At 41.8% G+C, this 23,177-nt stretch overlaps 1 protein-coding gene across 5 annotated transcripts in view; it reads right to left on the reverse strand.

Annotated features, from left to right (window-relative positions):
- The window catches only part of DENND2B (DENN domain containing 2B), a 186,738-nt gene that overhangs the window by 25,650 nt on the left and 137,911 nt on the right, over positions 1 to 23,177 (reverse strand). For all 5 annotated transcript variants that reach the window (XM_085317187.1, XM_085317183.1, XM_085317185.1 and 2 more), the window contains 6 exons: positions 21,895 to 22,079; positions 21,125 to 21,234; positions 19,531 to 19,600; positions 9,936 to 10,013; positions 5,683 to 5,823; positions 2,407 to 2,555 (listed from right to left, as the gene is read on the reverse strand). In XM_085317187.1, the coding sequence (XP_085173313.1) occupies positions 2,407 to 2,555; positions 5,683 to 5,823; positions 9,936 to 10,013; positions 19,531 to 19,600; positions 21,125 to 21,234; positions 21,895 to 22,079 (733 nt within the window). The remainder of the gene's footprint in view (positions 1 to 2,406; positions 2,556 to 5,682; positions 5,824 to 9,935; positions 10,014 to 19,530; positions 19,601 to 21,124; positions 21,235 to 21,894; positions 22,080 to 23,177) is intronic.

The following is a 23,177-nucleotide window of genomic DNA, read 5'->3' on the forward strand; positions in this document are numbered from 1 at the left end:
AAAATAATGTATATCAAATAATCACAGTAAGTTAACTTTTTATATATGAACAGGTACACTTACAGTTGCAAGAGTGTCCATCAGCCGATGCTGCTTGGATTCTGTCCCTTCTCACAAAAGCTTGCAGGCCTCTGATCTGTCTCAATCCTCTCCCTTTTTGAAGTACCTAACAACTCCTAACCAGATGGCTCTTACAACAGAAAGAGTTCACTGGAGAATGTTTTCAGTGGGAAGGAGGCAGACATATCTAAACATTGCTAAAAGCGCCTTTATTATTTCTAGATCCTGTTGGTCATGGTGCCCTGTTTCTACGTGCCAAAAAGGGGAACGGCAGCTCTTTGTCTTTAGGCAGGAGTCCCCATTAACCCCTGTGCTCTGAGACCTGTAGGTCTGAAGCATCTTCCAGGAACAGACAAGCCTAAGCTGTTACCGTCCATTCAGACTTGCATTATGCACAAAACCCTGATTGCCCTATCATATTCTGGGCTACTATGAGCCCTCAGCATTGGCAATGGGTGTTTTCCACGCCAAGCTGCCATAAGCCTGTCAAAGCAGATTTTAAATGCTTCCCCCCCCCCGCCCCGCCCTCACTGAGTGGTGCCCAGAGGCATTGTATGGCACTGGCTAGGCTGGCTTTCTCCAAGAAATGTTCCAGGGAAAAGCTTTCTGTTTCAGCCCTGACCACTGGAGAATGCCTYCTTCAGTAAGCCATTCCCACAGCAGTGCCCCTGCAGTCAAGAGATCAAGGGCTCTGGGTACTTTGCCAACCAGGACAACTTCTCAGAGGAACAACTGGGAACTCCAAAGTGGAGCAGCAGTTGGCAGCACCACATTACAGCCTTAATTCTCTCCATATCATTGCTGTGCTTTTCCACTCAAATCCCTGTGCCATTTGAAGGAACACAGAACTGTGTCATTCTGAGTCAGACTTGTGTGTGCCACTAATTCTGCTAAATGAACAGTAAAATAGAAACAGGCAGAACAATGTAATTAAGCATGCTGTAGAAAAACAGCCAGAAGGAACACATCAACATTTTCAAAAGCCACCTGCTCCAGTATCCCTAGGATTGACTCGTGTATCTTCTAAAGTACTACAGAAACCCTCAACTACCTGCACAATTCTCCCTGGGGGTTTATGTGAAATTAAGTCATCCCAAATGGTCAATCAAGCTAAGGGTTACTGACAGCAAACTGGACCAAATAAAAGGTTCCTTTTGCTCTAGACAACAAGAAAGACTGCTAAGGAAGTCATTTTATAGCCTGAAAAGGGTYCACAGCTTTAAGAAATTCCCCCCTAAATGTTGTAAAGCTTTTACTATGCAAAGTATTTTTGCTACTGTATACACTGGCAGCCAACTGGCAACTATTATTTCTGGTAGTCATTCAGAGAAGGATGGGGCTGATAAAACATTTAACAGAGTTTGTTTGGGTCAACCCATCTGTTTTTAATCATCGATACAGTTTTTTGGGGTCCTTTTAAAAGATGCTGGATGTTCCTGCATCTAATACATTAAGGTCTTTACCTTTATTTGCCATCTTTTATTATTTATCACGCCACAGTGAAGAATTTCATCGTTAAAATGTCCACACACTTCTGTATGGATTACGCAAGCACCCCAAAAAGGGCTGATTCACAGCTGCAGGGCAGGGATGCAGCCTACACTGAGCTCCTGTGCAGAGCTGTGACCTGCTGTGCTCCCTGCCTAGGCCTCAGGAGGGCACAAGCCTCAGAGGAAGCAGGGAGGAGAGAGTACTCACAGAGAAGGGAAGTAAGATGCAGGCTGAAGAAATTCAACACAGAACTTCAGAAAGGAAGTTATCAGGTCACGTGAGCACCAGGAAAAATATTGTGACTAGCTGGGAAGGACCATATTGGCATTCTCAACATCCACTCTGCACACGTTTGGTTACTGCGGGATTTCAAACCTAGCCCTATTGCCAACTCTCTGTACTGCATGGAGCAAATCAGGGTGCAACTTTCAGCACCCCACTTCCCTGCTGAGCTGCAAGGAACCAACAGCCACAAGGGGGAACACGTTAGTGACAATATCTGCTACTGTTCATGAGAGCTCTGTTCCAAAACAGAAATAAAATATTGCAAGGACTGTATTGCTTCCGAACTCTGCAAGCATTAGCTGAATATGTAGCAGATAAGTACTGGCCTCCTCATTTTACAAACAGAAGTAAGACAGGATAAGTGGCTTGTAGCTAGTGAGATTCTCCACAGCTGGAGAATGTGTTACCATCTGATGCAAATAACTGCCACTGATATAAAAATTATTCAAATTCTGCAGTGAGTGGATTCTCACATCCAACAATCCTTTCGGCCATTTCTAACAGCCTTTTGTTTCAGGAGACAGTACTGCTCTGAACAACATGTGTGGTTCAGGCCCTTTTGTCATTTACCTGAGCTTATCTGCTACAAAAATCACACGCCGCTCCAACAGCAGAGAAGCGAAGATCCTGATGATCTGCCGTACACTGAGACACTTGAAAAGGCACTCAAAGTCCACGTGTTCGAGGCGTGAATCCATGGGCCGCCGGAGCTCAATCACCTACACACATTCAACAACAGTTAGTCAGCTTYCCCAGTCAGGCTGCAGCGTGCCAGGGACACCTGGAACCCTGACTCCTGCCCTCCAGCTCTGCTCCCCTCTTGCTGGCCAGAGGATATAGAAAACCTCCCCAGCCTCATTTGCAAACAGGCTGGAGTCACAGCACCCCAGAGAACAGTGTATTGCACAATTCACTATCAAATCATTCTTCTTCCCAGAACATAATTATGTGCATTAAATCCACCATCATTTCCTAGGAAGGCGTAATTCTGACTTCTAACTGCCCTATCAGAGATGTACAGCTTGGCTGAGTCAACAGTATGAAGCAAGTAACAAACTGAAAACACTGGGAAGGGAAGCCTACAGGGTTAAAAGGGGAGGGTACGCTCTTTACTGGCTAACCTGATACAAGTTAGTTTGCGTATAAACAGCCATGAAGGCAATGTAAGTTTGTTATTAACTTGGCTTGTGATTCAAATTCACATCTAGAAGGAAGTCAGAGACTAAATTTAAGTGCTGAGCAAAATTAAAACCTAATTTACATCATTTTCATTGCTTTATGAAGCATAATTCACTGTCTAATGTTTAAAGCCTATTTTGTCATATAGATATACACACACACACATATATATTTTTATATATATATGTATATACTTAACTGGGGAGTCAGGACAAGGTCTTAGATGGTGACTTCTGACATCCCTTTAAAGTCTAATTTTCACACTTCATCCATGACCTCAGGCCCTCTCCTTGCTTTTCTCAAATGCCTTTTGCTTGACTCCTTTATTATATCTTCCTTTTACTCTGCAATTAACATGCTCAGATGTGGAACTTGAAGATGGAGGACAGAAAAAAAGAAAAGAGGGAAAATAACATGAAGAAGAGAATAATAAGAGGAAGAAATATATGAAGTGCAAGACAGCAAATGATGAATTACTGAGGAATTCAAGGAAGCAGAGGGGAAAGGAGAAAAGTTGGCCAATTTAAAGCTGTGTTGAAATCTCTGCAGACATATTAACAGTAACATATATATGTCTCCTTCTCTTCATACGTCCAAAAATCACCATCACTTTATTGCTTTAAATCAAGTTCCTTATTCTACTTTTTCATGCAAGTGACACTGTATTCCACTAGCATACTGTARTGGGTTTAAACTTGAACAACCCTAACAATATTCCTCACAAACATAATGTTTTAAGGCTATGATCTGCAGCAAAACCACAGGATACTGGAAACAAAACCAGTTCATACCCRTTAAATTGTAATACTGTTTTGTGATCAGTGACACAGAACTGTAGAAAGAAAGTCATTATTAGAACAATATTTTTATACAGATTAGCTTTTTTAACGCCTGAAATACCTGAACATTATGGTACCAGAGCATTTTATGCTCATCACCCTGCTGTTGCAAACAGCAGTTTGCTTCTCCAAACAGCAGTAAGAGTCAAACTGTGGAACGATGSTGATCCATTAACACATCTCTGGGAATGTGGCCTGTCCTCTCTCATGTTCAGCAGAGGTGCCCATTTCTCTTCCTTAGCAGTGTGACTGAAAGCTCAAATTATATCTAAGTGCCAGATTATAAGGAGTTAGCTTTGCTGCAAAAGTTCCAGCATTGAAATCTTGCTTCAGGGAAGGATGCACTGCAAGTTACAGCAGCTTTTACAAATGCCATGGATGTTTTCTGCTGCTTGGCAAAGCTTTCTGCTTCAGTTTGCTCTTAACAAAGAAATATACTGTCTACTTCCCAATTAATCATCGTCTTTGTTTAGGCCAGAGGAGCCACAATGGAAGGACAAGATTCTGTTCCTAATTAAGCCAGTGCATTCCATTTAAATAACAAGTTTGTACTAGCATAACAGAGAGCAAAGCTGAGCCAAAATAGGGTTGTTTGTTTGTTTGAAATTATCTCAAGATTTTTCTCTGGGAGAGTTCAGAAGCTTGAGCTGAGGATAGAGAAGTTGCAGATCCATGGTTCCCAGATAGAGTCACATCAAAAAAGCATCATCAGATCCTATAGYTGTTACTCATATCAGCCCCTCAATTTTCCTTTGCTTCTCCAGAAAAAATGCATGTAATCTAAACATGCTTCACAAATCATTTTAACAAGGAACCCTTTACCTTTCATCCCAAGTGACTTTATAGCCCCAATCTATTGAAGGCAATGGCATTACACTCGCAGAAAATACGATTAAACATAAAAAATAGTAATATGATTGCAAAACTGACTCTGAGAAGTTTTTTTTTTTTTTTTTTTTTTTTTTTTTTCCCTGGGCCAAATTCTATTCCCACTTGCAGTAACATAATTTCTCTATAGGTTTGAGTGGAGTTACCATATATTTACAGCAGGACATGCAGAGATCAGAATCTGATGTGCCAAATGGCCAGTAACCTTCAAATTACAAAAAACATTTTAAGTAAGGTACCACTGCCGCCGCTTTGCAGTGAGGCATTTGTTATGTAATGCTAGGCCTTTTAGCTATTTGAATCAATAATAAAATGAAATTTAATATATTATATGTTTGCATATACACACAAAAAGCTTTTCTATTACTTGTTTTTCCAAATAGAAACTACTGCTTTGAGGGCCAGGTAAAGGGCAGTTATTGCAGAAAACAGCCATTTAAAAATGCTGCAAATCACTCCTTCTACCAATGCCATGACCAGCAGTAATCAGGCTTGCAATAACAACCATTTGCTTGACTGTTCAAGCACACAAGCTCGCTGTTCAAGCACAGTCAACARAGGAAACTGATACTTATGCTAACTTTTACAACTGCGATAAAACTCAGCAACACTATAGCTCTTACTAGTACACACTTAGCAGTTCTTATTGTAGTTCTGTTAACTACACTAGGCCAAACATAATACGGACTTTTTAAAAAACACAATTTGTTAATACAGATAAAATAACAAATATATTAAAATAAAACAGTTTATAATCATCAGTGGGAATTAGCACTAATGAATCAACATAGGGGCAGCTCYTGCACTGCTCTTTTTGAGGATGTGCCACCTCACACAACTTGTAGTACCCACATGTCTCTTCTAGTTTCTCTTTTGCTGTTTATTATCGGAGTGGTGAGCAAGAAGGYTTCAACTTTTAATGTTTGTAGTTGCTTTTTACCTCATTTCCAGCTCCAGGTAGGAAGGTTTTGACTTTGATTGTCTTTCCAGGTGCAGGAAAAGGAGATTCCATCAGACTCCTCATAAATGGATAAACCAAGGCAGCAGATATACCCCTTCGCCTTTCAACCTCATCCAGGATCTGATCCATTAGCCAGACAAGAGAGAGAGAACATGTCACCATAACGTACACTTCTGAAGCACCTTCTGTCCCACGTGTGCCTGAGCACATGGCAGAGCTAAGTTTAATTCTCCTCTGCCATGCACTCCTTCACTACCATTGCAGTCACAAGATTTGACCCTACCTTGAGAATGGTCTATTTTCCAATTAGGAAATGAAGCCCATTCTAGAATGCAGCTAAACAGAGAGACAAAGAAGAARAAAACATTTTTGGAAAGCAAAGATAACACACAACATGGTAAAAAGGGATCAATAGTGTTCGGATTCGGCCTGAACAACACTCAGCTGGAGAAGAGAAAGATCAAGATAAATCCCACGATGACAGGCCACGTGAGTGTCAGGTCCCAGCTGCAGACCAAGATTCGCATTAAGAAGAAACACCTTTTTCCATGTTGGGCATCTCCAGACTTACAGATGTCCAAGTTCAATGACAAAGCTGTAGCTCCTTCCTTTCAGTTGAGAAGGCAGAACAAAAGCCAGACCAGCAGGAAGAACAACCCCGTCACTCTCTGCTTTTTCCTTTACCAGGAAAGAGCTCCTGAAGGAGACCTGGCCACAGGCACAGCGCTCACTTTGGAGTYTCCACGGTAAACTGGAGCCAGCCATGAGCAGGCTCTTGAAGTGTGACCAGCTGTTTACATTGGATGCCTACATTAGGGTCATTTTCTGTTTGACATGACACAGAGCAGGCAATCTAGTTTTAAAATGAGCAGATGGAATTCCTTACAAATAGAAAGGATTTTTTTTTCATCTCTCTTTGGTCACGTGGGCCAATATAAATTAGATCACAGCTAAGTTTTCCCATATTAGACACACCATATAGATGATAAACCTAAAGAAGAAGAAAAAGCAAGCTTCAAAGCAGTTAGTGGTTTGACCTGAAAGAGTGATCTTTTAACCACCACTCAAGAGCAAAAGGCCATACAAGAGCTAGTGGGTCTGAGCCAAACATTTTCTCTTGTTTCTCTTGGAAGTGCTTTTCATTGAAACAGACTCCTARAAGGTTCTTATGCGCAAGCTGGTGAGATAAAATGGCAGCTAATGACATCAAATGCCAACAGAGGAATTTACTGGTGCATAGCTTCCCCTCCCTCTTTACTACATCGTAAAAGCCTAACTCTAAAACATACCTGAGTATATATACATAGCTTGCATTCCAGTTAGTGGAAATGGCAGATGACCATAAATGAATATATGGATTTCATTCTTAATGTAACTTGCAGAGCAACAATCATTCTAATCAAACAAAACCAGCTGCCCTAGAGACAAGCAGTTAGTAATGAACCAAGGTTGTACCCTGGGTGCCTCAGCACTCCCGCAGGCTGCCAGCCTGCTGTCATTACCCTTCCAACATGCATCTCCCTTGTAGTCATTAGGTGACACTTTACATTGCTGGCATTGGTCCCTTGTGCTTCAGTTTGGATGCATTCAATTAAAACATCTTTGTGGAAGGTAGTGTGTCACCTTATGTGTGTGTCATATCCCAGTCCTAACAAACTTCACAACACAAATAAAAAGTGAATAAAAGTGAATAAAAGATGCCCAGATGAACTGGATGGGTCTGTAAGTAAAAATATCTATGGTTCTCAAGTCTGTTTCAGCAGTAGGTCTTACAACAGTGAACATAAAAGGATTCAAGAAACATGAAAATAATGCAGGATATCAAAAAAGCCAAGATGATAAACATTTTAAAACAAAAGACTCTCTTTGCTTCTCTAAAAAATAATATCCAAGRTTTAATATCTCATGGTCTTTTATCATTCATATTGTCCTGTGAAAGTAATTCTTCCTTGTTTGTCTCATTCAGCAAAGTGCAGCATCATGACTGCTTTCCTCTCTTTCATTAGATTTATTGACTAGGATAGCCCAATATTATACTGGAAAAAGAYTGTTTCACTTCTTATGAACTCCTCTCCGCACCTACACTACGTCATCTTCAAAACCCACAGGTATGCTAAGGCTCTTCTCTTTCTCTTTTATTTAACAGCTCTTTCATCCAAACTCTTCACAAATGCAGCTCTTGGAGCATACGCTTAAGAAATGTTCTGTATTCAGCCTGCAGCTGGAATCAGCCCCACACACTGCCAAACACCCTGCTCTCCCTTGATGCCTTCAGGAACTGCCTAGCACTTTGCAGGACTTTGTTTGTCTCTAAGCTTCTGTGTGGGTGGCTATTTTTGTGGTCCAGCCCCTCAGTGGTCTCACAGTCAGAACAAGAGCGTAGGCAAGTGACATCCCCATTCAGGTCCCAATAGATAAAATTTGATGRGAGCCTTCCTATCTGCACCAAGACAAAGTCCTTCAGGCCTGAACAGACACTGCCATGTCACAGGGCCTGCCTACCGTGCCTCCTCTCCTTCGACTCCAGCACGCAGCCCCTGCTGAAGCCAGTGAAATTATACTAATCAGTCAGCCGCTGATTCAGCTTGACTGGGTGATCAGACTCTTTCATTCAGATTACAGATTTAACTGGGAAAGCATATTACTTGCAATTTTGGCCTGTCACTGTTATTCCTTGRTATGATCTTTGTTGTTTGCTGCAGACTTTATACCCCCGCTGCTTGTAACCAGCTAGTTACAASCAGGATACTTAAATTCCCAATTTTCATATTTTATGCTTTATTTTTTCCCTTTCCCAAGTTTTCCTTGGGAAATAAGGGCACTAGAAAAATTAGAAAAACATCAAAGCAAATGAAGAGCCTCAGAGTTTCTCTCCATATCATTAGCTTCCAAGATCATCATTCTTGTGAGCTATGTTATCCTGCCCAGAACAATGCATTCTGTTTCACTCACAGATATCTGTGTTTAGATACATATTACGTCTAAGACTCACTGTTATAAACCCTTGGTTTCGGAGCTTTATGAAAGAAAGCTCTGCTTTATGAAAGAAAGCTCTGAAAGTTCTGTTAGAAGCAGAACTGCAATTAATTATTTCAACCTAAATGTTTTTCTTCCAACAAGGTTTCTGTTAAATAAAGTTTTATCTAGCAAACCTTGAAACTTGCTTTGATGAAAGATAACATTCTGTATGGTTATTAAATCATAAGACTGATAGAAATGTCATGATTTTTATTAACTTATACGATCTACATATTTGTTTCAACTTTATTTCTATATAAATGAACAAAAAAAAAATCTGTGTTTAAATTCTATGAGATTTTCTGGTACCTGAAGTGAAATTGCCGGTGAATTAAAAAAAAATGTTTCTATAAAAAACATATTAAAATTCGAAAAAGGGAAGGCAGCCATTTGAAATCAGACATATCCTTGTCCTCCACAAATCACCCGCAAATCCTATATGGTATAGTGAGGCGATCAGCAGATTTTGCAGGATGGGGGGCAGTAAAGYGGCATCCAGAGAGATATTTCAAATGTTAATCAATCAGCAACATTTTTAATAGTGTACCTAATAACCTTTCTTTCTTACGAAAGAATAATGCCTGGGGCTCTGGAACTGACTTAGAGCTAACTAAGCTATCTGAGGCTATCAATGTCTCAGTTTAGCTGCAATGCCCTCCTTACTATCTCAGAGCTCCTGTGTCAAGAAATTTACTACTTAGGTAAACCACATCAGCACATGATGCAACTCTCAATTCATTAATGTTGAGGCCAGTTAGATGATTAGCCACACTTTCTGAACTTGTTAAGATAAAAAAACATGCCAATGGAGTTAAACATATAGAATTCACTTATTAAATAATCTTTTTTCTTAACATCATTATTACACAGGGTATTGGAATAAAAGTAGTACTGGCCCATCATTCAAATCGTGGATGCCAAGAATTACAGCTCAGCACAGAGTGGCTTTAGAAAACAATGGAAAAAACTCCAGTCAGCCAAATCATACAGACACCCAGATGCTTTTTGAATCAAGTTTTGCCTCAGTTACAGAAGTAATACGACCTTCTTTGATGAACCCAATAATAGAGAAGGAATATCCAAAACAGCAACTGTAAAATATGGTTATCTCCCACCAAAGGAAGAAATTCTCCTTGTTTGGTTCATCATTGTAGATGTTTCTCAGTAAACAGTCAATTTAAAAAGCAATTCTGAAAAAAAAAAAGAAATCTTACCTTGGAAAATAAGTCAAAGCACCCCAGCCGGCTGATGACACAATAAACTTCAGGTAGACGTGGGCCTTTTCCACTTGGCTGATAACAGTGAAAGGGAGATTGAAATGACACATTAATTTGGAGTCATAAGGAAATACCCTTATCTTTCTCATCACACTTAGCCATAACGTGACATCTTTCACTATCCATTTCTCCATCAAAACAGCTACTCTTGGAAAAGCATCACATTTCTTCCATAAGACAGGAAACTAAAAAGCATAAACAGTGCTTATCCACTTTGGAAATCACAGTGCATTGGAGTTGTATTCCAACATTGCTTCAATTTGCAGCCATAAAAGCACACTTAACTATGACTGTATCTTATGTCTCTGCTATCACTGTCCTTTGCTCCTGCTATGGCATGAAGAGTGAGGCCACCCTGGGGCCATGTGCTGGGAGATGAGGACTACAATGCTAAGGGGAGGATATGATGGCTTCAATTCCCCACTCACTCCACAACATTCAGAGAGAGCTTAACTTGCAAAAAGTGAGCTCAGAGAGCTAAAGAATCGCACGCTGCATGAGCTAAATCATTAACTCCCTCGGATTCATGTTTGACAAACATGAAACTTAAATAACAAACAGTGGCAAGTATGAATCTATAATATGCATCTCCTCCACAAAACTATCAACACCAGCGTCTATAGCCCTCCTCTTGAAGATATTTCTTAGAGAGGCAGATGGTTTAAATTGGCAGGGCTAAATTGTATTGCCTTGGCTTACTAGAATCTGCAACCCTGCCCACTGTAAGTAAARTCCTGGCAGAACTGCGTGAGAAAGAAAGACACAACCCTTCCTGTATTTAGCTTATTTACTTGAAAAGAAGTATAATTAGGCCAATACTGACACTTTAGAAACCCCATCCTCACTGGCAGGGTCTGCAGAAGGGAGAGCTAGTCTGCCTGCATCCTGCACACGTACAGCACGCGTGGATGGCTGTGACATCCTGGGCACGCATAACAGCCTCTCATGGTGTTTTTAATAGGTGGGATGCAGCATTTCAGTTTTGTGTAGCTGCAGCTGATTTTCACCAGTTTGGGCACACACTTCCTAAAGGGTGTTACTTTAACAAGGCAGTTTGCCGACTTCAGACACTATCAGATGTACTCCCAAGTTATGCTGCCTAGCCCAGAAACTATGCCCACCACGGCACAGAATGCCTCAGGTGCACTAGCACACCCCAGGAGCAAAAGCTCAAAGCAAGGCTGGAGGTACAGGGCAAGGCTTCCTGCGACCCTACGGAGTCAGCTGTGCTTGTGCAAAATTGAGTAAAAASAGGCTGTAAGAGAATCATGTGGTATCACTTAGCCACTTTGTACAGCTGTGCATTATCGATATGCAGCAGTGACCGAATCATCCTCATTAATAACAATGCTCTGCTCGGAGTCATTGTTTCCRTCTGCTTCTGCCTGCTTGCACATTTAGCCAAAGTGGCCTGTCATCTCCTSTCTACCCACAGAGAAGGCTAGTACCCTCTGTCTTTATGTGTTCATTAGACTCTGCCGATACAGTGAATAACTTCCTGCAGTGATTGATAATTATATGCCACATAGATGCCAATCAAGAGAATCTGAGGGGTAGCTGCGCTTTTTAAATCTGAGTGTTGCAACCTAGACTTGGACAGCCAGCAGGTGCCTGGGCAATTATAAYGAAGACCATGAAAAAATACCAAGACTAAGTGAATACAGATGCATCTATTTCTGGATCCAAACCTGCTCACTACACGTCACATCTCTGAAAAAGCATAACCCTTTTTTGTCCATATTAGGTATAAAACCCTTTCTAAAGGCATTGAGTGATTATATCAAGTATGTGGGATTTTGGTTAAAATCATTTTGTCAAATCTGCAGGAATGCCGAAGCCATGCCAGGAGTCTTGGACAGCTCCCAACCAAGAGCTGTCTTAATGAGTGCCAGTAAAAACATCACATTCCTGGGTCATCTATAAGACCAGCAACAGTAACTGCTCAGCGTTTACTCAGAGACTCTGCTTTATGAAATATCATTGCTTTCAAATGTAAAAGCTACATGTCCCTGAGATTCTTTCCTCCTTGCACTTCTCATATAGGGTGTCCTTTTCTACTATTTCCGAGACCTTTTCTTGCAAGCAGCACAGCCTCCTGGGTGCATACAAGTCATCTGTAAGATGCAGCAGGCAAATGCCTCAAGCAGGGTTATTCTGAGGGGCAGGATTTCTTGAATTTCTAACACTGGGAACTCTTCTCATGACCTTTCCCCTCAGCCATTAATTTACACCATGGAGGGGTTGACTCATATGCCTTAAAGATGGATCCAAAACACCTGCTCACTTTTGTGAGTTTGTTTCCCAGAAAAGTGTTGTACAGGGCATGACTCACATCTTAACCTTCTTGGCCACACACCTCCCTTCTCTGCCTGGACTCATCTCCCTCCACTGGTGGAGACTTAGGGGCCGGGGTTGGCCAACAGGACAGATTTACCACCCCTTTCCCCAGAAGAGAGTACTTTTAATTGCACGCTGCACTTTATAAGACAGCTGCAACCTGGGAATCATGTCCCCACTGCTCCCTGTAGCACACTGCAAATAGGCTGTACTCAGGACCTCAGAGGTACCCRACTGACTGACTCTGCCTCAATGCACTACCTTCTTCCAGGAAGCAGATTGAAAGGGTTCACATTTTGTTTTCATGAGGCCCAGGATATTTTTAACCTTAATCCAGTATCACTAACAAAAATGCTCATAATCTTTGCTGGTGATAGGAGACAGACTCCGAAGAAGATGAACATAAACTGCTAAGAACTTAAGCTATGGGATGGAGGTGTTGTGATTTGCATCAGAACAGGTTGGCAAATAGCTCAGGGCAATCTGAGCCCTCTGCAAATGTGCTTTACATGCTGCCTCTGGCAAGGGAAACCCAGGGCCTTTGCTCCTACAACGGTGCCTGCCATTTTTCTCTTTCAAACTGGATCTGCCCAGGTGCCTGAGATCCAGGGGAGGTGTTCAGAGTGCTCCCAGCCCAGCCCAGTCCAGTSCTGGGGAGCTCCCACATGCCAAACACACCTGCTTTGAAGGTACAGCATTCCCCTCCTGCAGTGGGCACACCAGCCAGCCATTCAGCCACATAACTCACCTCTCTGGGTTTTAAAGACAGTGCTGGGGACAGGGATGGGGATGTCAGGAAACCTCCTGGTTTCACAACCCCAGAACCAACTGCAGAATGCTTGTCYGAGCATGCTCACTAAAGACTCCTCCCACCCCCAAAGTAGGCTGGGACATTTTGTCTGGGCTCTTCTAGATGACTCCCCAAAGAGCACCACTAGGGCAATCTRAGGAAGCAGTAAGGACTGCCATGGAGCAGGTGGAAAAGGACCACYACAAATGCACAGCAGCAGCTGAGCTAGCCGAAGGAAGCTGCCTCTTCCAAGCGTACGGATCAGCTCTGGGTAAGCTCTAACATTCTGGGCCCCCTGAGAGATCAGTTATGGATGCTTCATATACAATTAGCCATAATTAAGGCAATGATCACATAAAAGAGATAGTGCATAAAAATACTTATTTCTAAACGGCAATGCCCATGCCATTTTCTTGCAATGAATGCACACGGTGTACATGTGAATTCCCTTCTACAGGAGACTGAAAAAGACACTATTTTAATCCTACCTGCCTCTAGGACTGTCTTGAACTGGGAACAATGAATGGTGCAGACTCAAGCCAAAATGTAAATAGAGAAACAGCAGGATRAAAGAGGGGAACCCCAGGAAGCAGACTGGTCCTGTTCAGCTAAAGAGAGTTTATAAAGTAACTTTCCAAAAGGTATTCCAGAAACACATTTCACCTGCTCAGTTACATAAGTTAGAGCCACCCACGGGCAGGTGGTGTGATTTGCCTGAACAACTGACACCAGTGGGCAGAGCAGATAGCTTCCATGATCATTTTTCTGCATATACTTCATGAGCCTTGGCAGCTCAGGAAAGAGAGAGAAAGAGACAGACTGAAAACCCTGCAARGCTCCTTCTTGGGAAGTCTCATATTTTGTGTCTGGCTTAATTTAAAGAATGAGAGTCCTACGTGTATGGGCACTGAGAAGTAGGTTTGCAGAAAYGAGGGCTCGGAATTCAGGTTATTGTGTCATATCAGATCACTGGTCTCTTAACCTCAGCAAAATTGCATCTTCATGGCCACATGAACTAAGCTGCAGCCTGGCCAGCAAATCAACATCCCCAGAACTGCAGATGTGCCTCCATGGCATCAGGAATCAGAACAACTCAGGCAGTGGGAGTTTAAAATTAACACCTGGGTCACAAGCATGTTTCTATGTCAACTCTTTATCCTTATTAGGGCCAATTCAAACCAAAACCATGAAAAATGGTGGGTGTTTTAAATTGGTGTCTAAAGCTTGTGTTAAAGTCTTCTTGGTATATGTGCAATATAAACCTTTAATGACAGAGCATCCAGTGTGCCCAGAGCTGTCAAAGTGCTAGGAGAGGGCAGGCGGGAGGGAAGGAGGAAAGCTTTTCCAATAAACTCTTTGCAGCTCCATAAACATTAGCCTGCATTGCAAAAGATTTGCCTCTATGCTGTAGCAAATTCCCTCTCTTGCCCCAGCAAATGCGAAGAACCYGTCCCACTTAAAGACCAGTTTTCACGTTTTAATGTATACACTTCACGTACAGGCATCTGCTCCTCCCTTGACCCTTACAGCTGGCTGGTCTTAGCCTAGGAAAATGCTGGAGGGACATTTTTTAGTTGAGACAGAAGAGAGAGGTATGATAGGGTCAACCAGACCCTGTGAGTTTTTACTTTATTTCTGCAAGTACCAAGTTACTCGCAAGAAACCCTGATACTGTCAGACTTGCTCTGAGAACAGGGTCATTTCAGACATCTGTCCTGTAAGACAGAAATGTRTGTCTCTACTGTTGTTACTATGAGCCAGCTACCATCTACAGCAACTAGACTGTAGGATATTGCTTTGAGGATGCAAAGGTCTTGGGTTGGCCAGCACTGCCCCACTAGCTAGACTTAGCACCCATCAGCATCAACTCCCTCATAGCAGTGAAGCCCCAGCTGCCTGTGGAGATCTTACAAAACAGCAGCTCACTCACCATGGCTCTCCCTGGGGATAGGGCTATCACAGCTGCAGATTCCAGCTGTAAAGCCCCTGAAACACCACCAGCTTGCCCAGGATCTGCACTGAACCAAAGCCTCTCCCACAGGACACAAGTCTGGTGTCCCTGGCTGTCTCCACCCTTTTTCTGGGCTGCACAGGCCAGCTGCTGGCCTCACAGTAAGGAAAATTTTGCAGATTTTCCACCACTGAGGGCCTCACAGCTCAGACTGTCAGCAGCAGCCTGCTAAGAGCATCCCTGCTTTCCTCACTGCAATGCTTGCTTACCTACCAAGGTAAGCATTACTCTGCACAAGCCTATAGGGTTGCACAGACAGAGAAAGGCTGGGATTTACATCACACTCTTTATAAAGTATGTTTTAACATATTAAATCAAGGAGATTAATAAAACTGGATGATAAACTAAACCAAGTTTTTAAAATGGAAGTTCTGCATTTTACAGCATGCACTCAGGTTCATGATACACCACCTTCACTTCTGTTCCTTCCCTACTGTACGCTTCTGCAGGTCCTGCACTACAAGTCTCCCAACCGCACCTGCCCACGTTGCTGGGGAGGTTACTCCGTAGCATCACGGACGTGATAGCAGCTGGAGAGGGCAGCAGCCTGCCAGCTGAGTCTGAGCCCTCAGCAAGAACTGCTCAAACCATCTGGGTCACTGACACATGCATATCACAGAGCTACAGACCAATAGGTCTAGAAAAAAGTCTAGCAAATTGGTGGATTAATTAGTGTGGAAAAGAAARTGAAATTACTTTGGGTTATTAAAGCAAAACGCATCACAGACAGTAAAATGGGAGAGTAGTGAGAGCTAGTATCTCTGATATATATTTGCCCATTTCCTTTAATATGAAAATGCATATTTCTCACATCAGGTCACTAGGAAAGCTGTTAAATGACTTCCTTAGGGGTATCAAGATGTAACTGGAAAACTTCATGCTATCTATGAAAGTGCGGATTGTTTGTTATAGTACAATAGGTTACATTCCTTTCTAATCCTGTTTGAAAATGAAAGAAAATAATATAAATATATGTAAAGTAGGTACTGCATAGGATTTGTTGTACAAACAAGACAAAAAAAAATAAAAAAGGACTGTAACAATCTGAAGGCCTAAAAGAAAAAGTAGGGCAGCTCGTATCACAGTAATCCAAAGAAAAACAAGGCTGAMAAAAAGTTCATTAACAAAAAGGTAATTATCTCAAAAATTAAGGAATCAAAACACCAAACTCTGCAAATGGACAGAAATAGTACACTAGATATTACCTATGACACAGGACTAGACAGTTGGTCCATCTAGCCATGGAGCCTGATGCCAATGACTGCTAAATTCTTTAGAGGAAGATCTGAGAAACTCCTAGCTGAAAATTACGAGAGAGATTTTCGAAGAAATTCTCCTCGTAGCATTTGGCTTGTCTTGAAGCAGCACAGTTTATAATGCATTTAGAGTTTTTTTTTTCTTTGAAGTTCTATATTGCAGTGTGGCCCAATTTTTCTCATATGTAATACTTGCCAAAAACTGCATGCWGTTCAGAATTATGGTCATCATATTTGACAGAGCCTGTGGTTCTGGAATGGGTCTGATTGCCAAAGGAGACGCGGTGCACTCCTGGACATCAGAGCCACACTGACTGCAGCTTTCAGAAACTGCTCAGAAAGTTGGACACCCAAATACAAAAATCTATGATGTATAAACAGCACCTACAGAATTTATCTGCTCTTTGTTGCCTGCACAAATTTTGTATTTGCATATACAAAATAGGAAAGTAAGCCCAGAATTGTAAACAGAAATACCACACTGAGGTACACGTCAGCGAGCCAATTCCACCCATGCACCCACACTTGCAGAAATGCAAAACTGTTAATCTGTGTGAGGAAAAAAAGAAATCTATGGGAAGGCACTTGCCTTTCCAGCCCCAAATCCATCATTTCTCCCAGCAGGGCAGAAGGATGTTGCAGAATCCAAGTAAAAGTAGATCTTTGCCACTTTTGCTATTTCTCTACATAGAAAAATGCTCTGATTTTTCTCTGCAGCTTCCAAAATTCTCTTTCTTGCTAAGCCCCATACTGTGCTAATTTTGCTATCAGAAGGCAGGGCAGGATAYGCCCCAGAAAAGGGAAAGCCACCTCCTCATAAAGTATCCTCCATCCCTCACCCCCCTTTCCTCTGCAGGGTTGGCTGCACCGATGAGCTGAGGCATACCAGCCTCAGTAAGTTTGTTCTTGGAATCAGATGAAACTTCTTGAATGAGGTGCTCTCCCAGGGTGGCAGCAGCAGCTGTGGCAGCAGCAGATCAGCTTTATAACTGGTTTAATAATTAGTAGATAGATTTAGCAAAGCAGGACTTTTCCTTTTCTAATTATTTTTTGCTGATTGATTCATTTTTGCCATGGCCAATGGAGGATCAAAATGGTCCTCAATGCTATTTCAAACCCCTATTTATATGAAGTATGTAGTACTGATTTAATTTGACTCCCAGTATTGCCTGGTATGCTAACTTACCTTGTGCAATAGCTGAATGTCCACATTCTATTTTTATTTTGCCTTTAGGGTGGATTTCACAGAGCTTTAAGTGAATAAAAAGAAATATACATTGATCCTTCACAAAAAAGCCTGATTCAACATTCCTTTTTTGTTGTGTCTGTTATTTCAGTCCCAATCTGATCAAGGATCAGCTGTTTTCCATTTCACAARAATAAGCTCTGTGCATGATTCCAAACTTACTGACATTTCCAGAAATACAGAAGTCTTAAATCACCTTTATCTAGTAGAGTGAAACCATTCCATAATTTAATTCTAGCCAATGTTCTCTGAGGTTTTGTTAACGTTCCACAACTATACCTTATTATCCTTTTAAATGACAACACATAAAAAAGTAATTGAATAGTGCTGTTGACCTACATCTTGCTATGTTTGTTTACACACATAAATACATACATGCTAGGTACTCCACTTGTTTATTTCTAAATTACTCCTTGACCAGTCCTAGTTTTACARCAACACAACCCTTCATTGATATTTCCTCTTCACATTTAAATCTTGCTGTTGTGGCGCATACTTACACACTTTATACAGAGTAAGCATGGCTCTGTGAACAAGACTCTCACACCACCTATGGCAAATACTGCCCATAAAATTGGCAAACAAGTTTTTTGTTAGATTAGTTTAAAGAAAAATCTTCCCAATATAGGAACTGCATACATAGCAATACCCCCAAACAGAGCATCTCCTGTCCTCATGACAAAGAGTGTTGACATAGACTCAAGTAAGAGCCAGGTCAGATGCAGACAGCATGCAGTGTAGATGAAGCTGTTCTAATGTCAGCAAGTTGCTCTGTCTATTGAAAGCCACATTCTGGGTTTCCCTGCTTGGAAAGATGGAAAAGGCAGGAAGGCATCAGCAAAGTGCCAATGTCTTTTTCTCTTGGAAAGGAAGCACCTATTTTCAAGCTTGCAATGCTGCTGCACAAATTCATTTTGCACACAGAACATGCAAAAGGCTTCTGCATCCACATAAGCTCTAATATCCACATAAGCTTTCCTGACAAGTGTAGGTAACTGCAAGGTGAACAATACAGGAGCCGCAGCTTCTGAGCTAGTCATTCACAATCAGCTCCAAACCTATGTGACACTYGAGGAGCACGAGCTAGGGCAGGGATGGCCAGCTGCTGTATGCTTGGCTGCCACTCAGTCAAGTCTGTGGGGATAGACAGCAAAAACCGTATTTGCACTGTGCTTCACCTGGCTGAGTAAATGTTGCCTTTATGTGATTCTCTTCTCCCATGATGTGTACACACTGCCATGCTCTCACTCTCACTGGCCAAGTGACCCATCCGTTTTCCAGGTGATGAGACCACACTGTATAGGTAGGCTGAGTCAGGCCCACACATCACTAATTGACCAACCCTGATCATAAGGAYTGAAAAGGAGCCTGAGGACCCAGACTTCCTGCAACCAGCATCAGCTTAGTGCATGGTACAGAAAAAAAACGTTCTCCACTCTCCTTGCCCCTGTGCTGGAAAGGGTGGCTGATCTACCTGTGTCACAGATCTGCTGCAGACTTATGAGGCAGTGCTGGCACAATGCTGTAGAGATGTAAGCAGCTGTCCAAGAGATAAACACTACTTCAAAATGTTTAGAAATACCACATTTGCCTTTCTTTGCAGTGTTGTAATATTTCRGCTTCTGCTTAAAACCAAGCAATATAAAAAACTTAAATTTCCACACAAGGAACTTTTAGGAAATGCACAAGAATCTGGAAAGACTTGGGATACATTTGATTCAGACAGGTGTTACAAGTTATTATTTCACTTGAGGTCCTTAGATTTCCAAATTTCAGAGTAAGTAACTCAGTTTTATTTTAAGACCACAAGACATACCCTCAAAGTTCAGAATATAGTTTTGAGATACTACGTTACAGAATTGTGCAATTTGAGGTGAAAGTGATGTACTTACCAACAACCTTCTGCAATAACCAAACCTCCGGCTTCCATCTTCCCCAGTCAGCATAAAAGAGAAGGTCTCACTAGAAGAAAATAAATTTTTGAGATCTTACTAATTTATACATCTATCTTATATAAATATAAGTTTACTATCTTATACTATCTTATATCTTTATGCAGYGTAGCTATGGGGTAGATCATTTAAAAAGCGATACTTATCCACTGAGAGATTCTACCCACTGGAGGGCCTTCATCTATCATCTGGATATACTGTGTGGCCAAATTCCATCAAAAATAAAAATCCGCATTGCCCTGGATAACCTAGATATCTTATTATAAGAGGAGATGGGTGCTGAATTTCAGTGACATGACTGTCCTTTCATACTGCAGAATGAACACAAGAATCAGATTTTGAGTGCAGTATTCAAATGCTGCATCTCCCTCACCCTTTCGTTAGGTCCTCTCGTTGGCCCATGCAAAGTGCTTTATTCTTTTACAGGCAGAACCACAGATACTCTCTTAGAGCACAGAATTCACTTTCTAAACTAGGAACAATACAGCCTTGCAAAATCCAGCTCATTTCATATTCTCCCCTGGGCTAAGTATCAATTACAACAGACTATTTTAAAGCTGTAATTACAGCACAGGTAAAGAGATGGGCACGTATGTTTTGTGCCAGGGCTGATAAATACTGCTGATTGCTTTGCAAGTTTGAAATGACATTATATAGAACACAGCTGTGTAATGCTTACACCAATGATGCCCACAGTTCTCTGTTTCTCCTTCAGTGTTTTCAGTACCTCATTAACCAGATGCTTCCAAGTACTGAATAATAAGGCCAAGCAACACAGCATATACCATTACTGTAGGGTTATGTGGTATGTGCCATGTGAAAGCTAATAAAATGTTCCATACATATTTTTGGCTGCAGTAATTCCTGTAGGTGAATGCTAGTTTCATGTCACAGTTGAAAGTGCCATTAGACATGCTCTGAACATGTCTTACTTCATTTACACACATCTGCCACACATCTTAAAAAGCCATCTCATATTCTGGGTCATATACACTTACTCCTTCAGATCATCAAGTTCTAATGCAGGAAAAAGAACAGATACATTTTTGAGGTTTCTTTTGAATGAAAGGAAAATGTGAGCCTGGCTCTCTCTTCCTTTGCCCCTTTTATGCAGTCATTCACCTCAGAGGGATCAGCTCCTCTGCTGGCATAGAGCATGATCAAAAAACAACTTTYAGAACTTGAATCAAGCTGGTCCAAGAGGTGCCCAGCAACGTTACAAAAGCATTCTGGGGTATGGTGCTGGACAGGGCCCTGGCCTTTTTGAGATTTATTTTAAATACTTCCATTTATGCTTTTGGATTTCGCACAGAGAGGAACCTTCAAACATCTTCCCCTCAGCCACAGAGGCCTGTGAGCCAGACAGAATGGGGAAGAAAAATAATACAGAACTTAAAAAAATTAAATACAGCTGCTTGAGTCTGAAGTGGCCAAGATTCAAACTGCTACTTCCTTAATTGGGCAATGCAAGGCTGTGGCTGCTCCAGATGCAGTCCATCAGCACTGAGCCACAGCAGAGCAAAAGAGTGTTTACCTGTTGTATTCAGAGACAGGGAGCCAGTCCTTGGCATCAGGAAAGCAGAACTGAGGGATAGCCTTGAGACGCTCCTCTGCTTCACGCATTTGTTTGGTAGGTCTTTCTAGCTGCAGTGGAAAAACTAAGGTTCATTGAGTTGTCCTTACTGCCAGCCTCMCAGCAACTCTGAGGAGGGGGGTTTACTGATGAGCTCTGAAGAGCTTGGGCCCATCAGCTTGTTCATTATTTGGCTTAGTAGAATGAGGCGGGACCCCAGGCCTGAGGCTTGTAGATACCAGCACAATAATCACTGACTTTTTTTTTTTTCACTGAAATTCCTTTGTGGTACAATGGCCACTTAAAATACAGTCCTATCTCGAATTCCTTTCTGCTGCAAGAGCATGAGAGAAGTGCCATCACTTAGCAGAAGTCTTTCCTCTGACATCTGTGGCTTTTGGCACAAATCCTAATACAGCCAAATTGAGTTACAAGTGAAATATTTAGATATTGAATTTAAACACAGTATTTAAACTGTCTACCATCAGGCAAAACTCTCCAGCAGTGGGAAATGCAATTCTGTAAGTCATGAAAGCACTCAATCACCTTTTCTATGCTCTTCACTTTATAACAGCATAAGAGCACTGGAAAAAATCTGAAAGCCGAAAGACTGACTCCATTTTAAGAAACACATTTCTATTAATTTTCCCACTTACTAACTTTATTGATCTTAACCAAAATGATCTTACAAATCATTTAGAATACACTGTACATAAGAATTTTTCTTTTACCTTAGGAAACTGGTATGTCACTTCTGGGAGGTAAGTATTTTTAGAGGGCTTCTTTTTCAGTGACACTACCACAAAATACTCAAATAATTCCCGTTCCTGCCATTCAATCAGCTCCAGTTCCAGGGTTCGATAGCTTGGAGCTCTTTTCAGCATTGACTGGATGTGCACTAGACGCTGCGTATGAGCTAGCATTTCAAAGAAAAAAAAAGAGAGATAGATCATTACCTGGGAATGTAATGTTATGTGCAAGCCACAGCCATTCACAAAGAATTCTCAGTTTGCCAGTGTATTACTTCAAGCATGTTTCCCTTTCAAAGGCAGACCTTCATATTGCAGTCTCTCCCCCTAATTCTACCAATAAATCAAAACTCTCTCCAACTACTGAAGTGATGCAACCCTGAGCCACTGAAATCATTTGCAGTTCATACCTGTAACTCTGCCAAAGATCTGCTTTTCCTGTACGTATAGAGCTATATTATAAGCCCTTATGTGGGTATGTAAATACACTACAGCCCCCAGCACAGACCTTGTTTACACTGGAGAAAATCAACTCTATCACCAGTTAACGCAGCACAGCTCTGCATTGAAAATTGCTAGAGGTGTTCTTCCTCCTCCTCCACAGCACAAGCCCAGGCCCTGAAAGCTGTGGAATGATCTCAGAGGAAGGAAGGAAGAAAGGAGAAAAGAGGTGTAAAATGCCTCCTGCAGGATTTCTTTGCTTGTGCCAGTTCAGCCTGAGGGGCAGACTCAGATTCATGGCCACATCCAGTCCTCATCAAAAGATACTCCCCAGTCCAGTGACCTGTCCTCAGACTATTCAGGCAGAGTAGTCAGTCACATCATTGCCAGTTCTGGTAGACCAGCAAGTAAAAAGAAGCTAAGTGAAAACAGCTGCCTGCATCTTCTTCCCACCTCTTCACAGCAGGATTTCTGTGCAGTGGCAGCCAAAATGTTAGCAGTGCATGTCAACCCTTTAGGACTGTATTCATTGACACAGCCCATAATTAGCAAAAGGCAGATTGTCCCATGTGGTAGGAAATAAGATGTGAAAAGCACTTGATCACAGCAGTAATTAATCAACAGAAAGAAGGGGAAACCCCTTGATGATCAGCTGGCATAGACTGGTTCAACAGCACCAACATTAACAGTTATCCTGACGAAGTATTCTGGGCCTTGGTGTGCCTGCACAGCCAGGCAAGTGAAATCTTATGTCTGTCCTGCTTTGACATAGTCCCACACTGCTGGCTAGTGCTTTGTATTTGCAAGAGATAAGAAAAAGGAGC

This window comes from Rhea americana, unplaced genomic scaffold, assembly GCF_003343005.1.
Source record: "Rhea americana isolate MKP2758 unplaced genomic scaffold, rheAme1 scaffold_49, whole genome shotgun sequence".
NCBI classification, from domain to species: Eukaryota; Metazoa; Chordata; class Aves; order Rheiformes; family Rheidae; genus Rhea; species Rhea americana.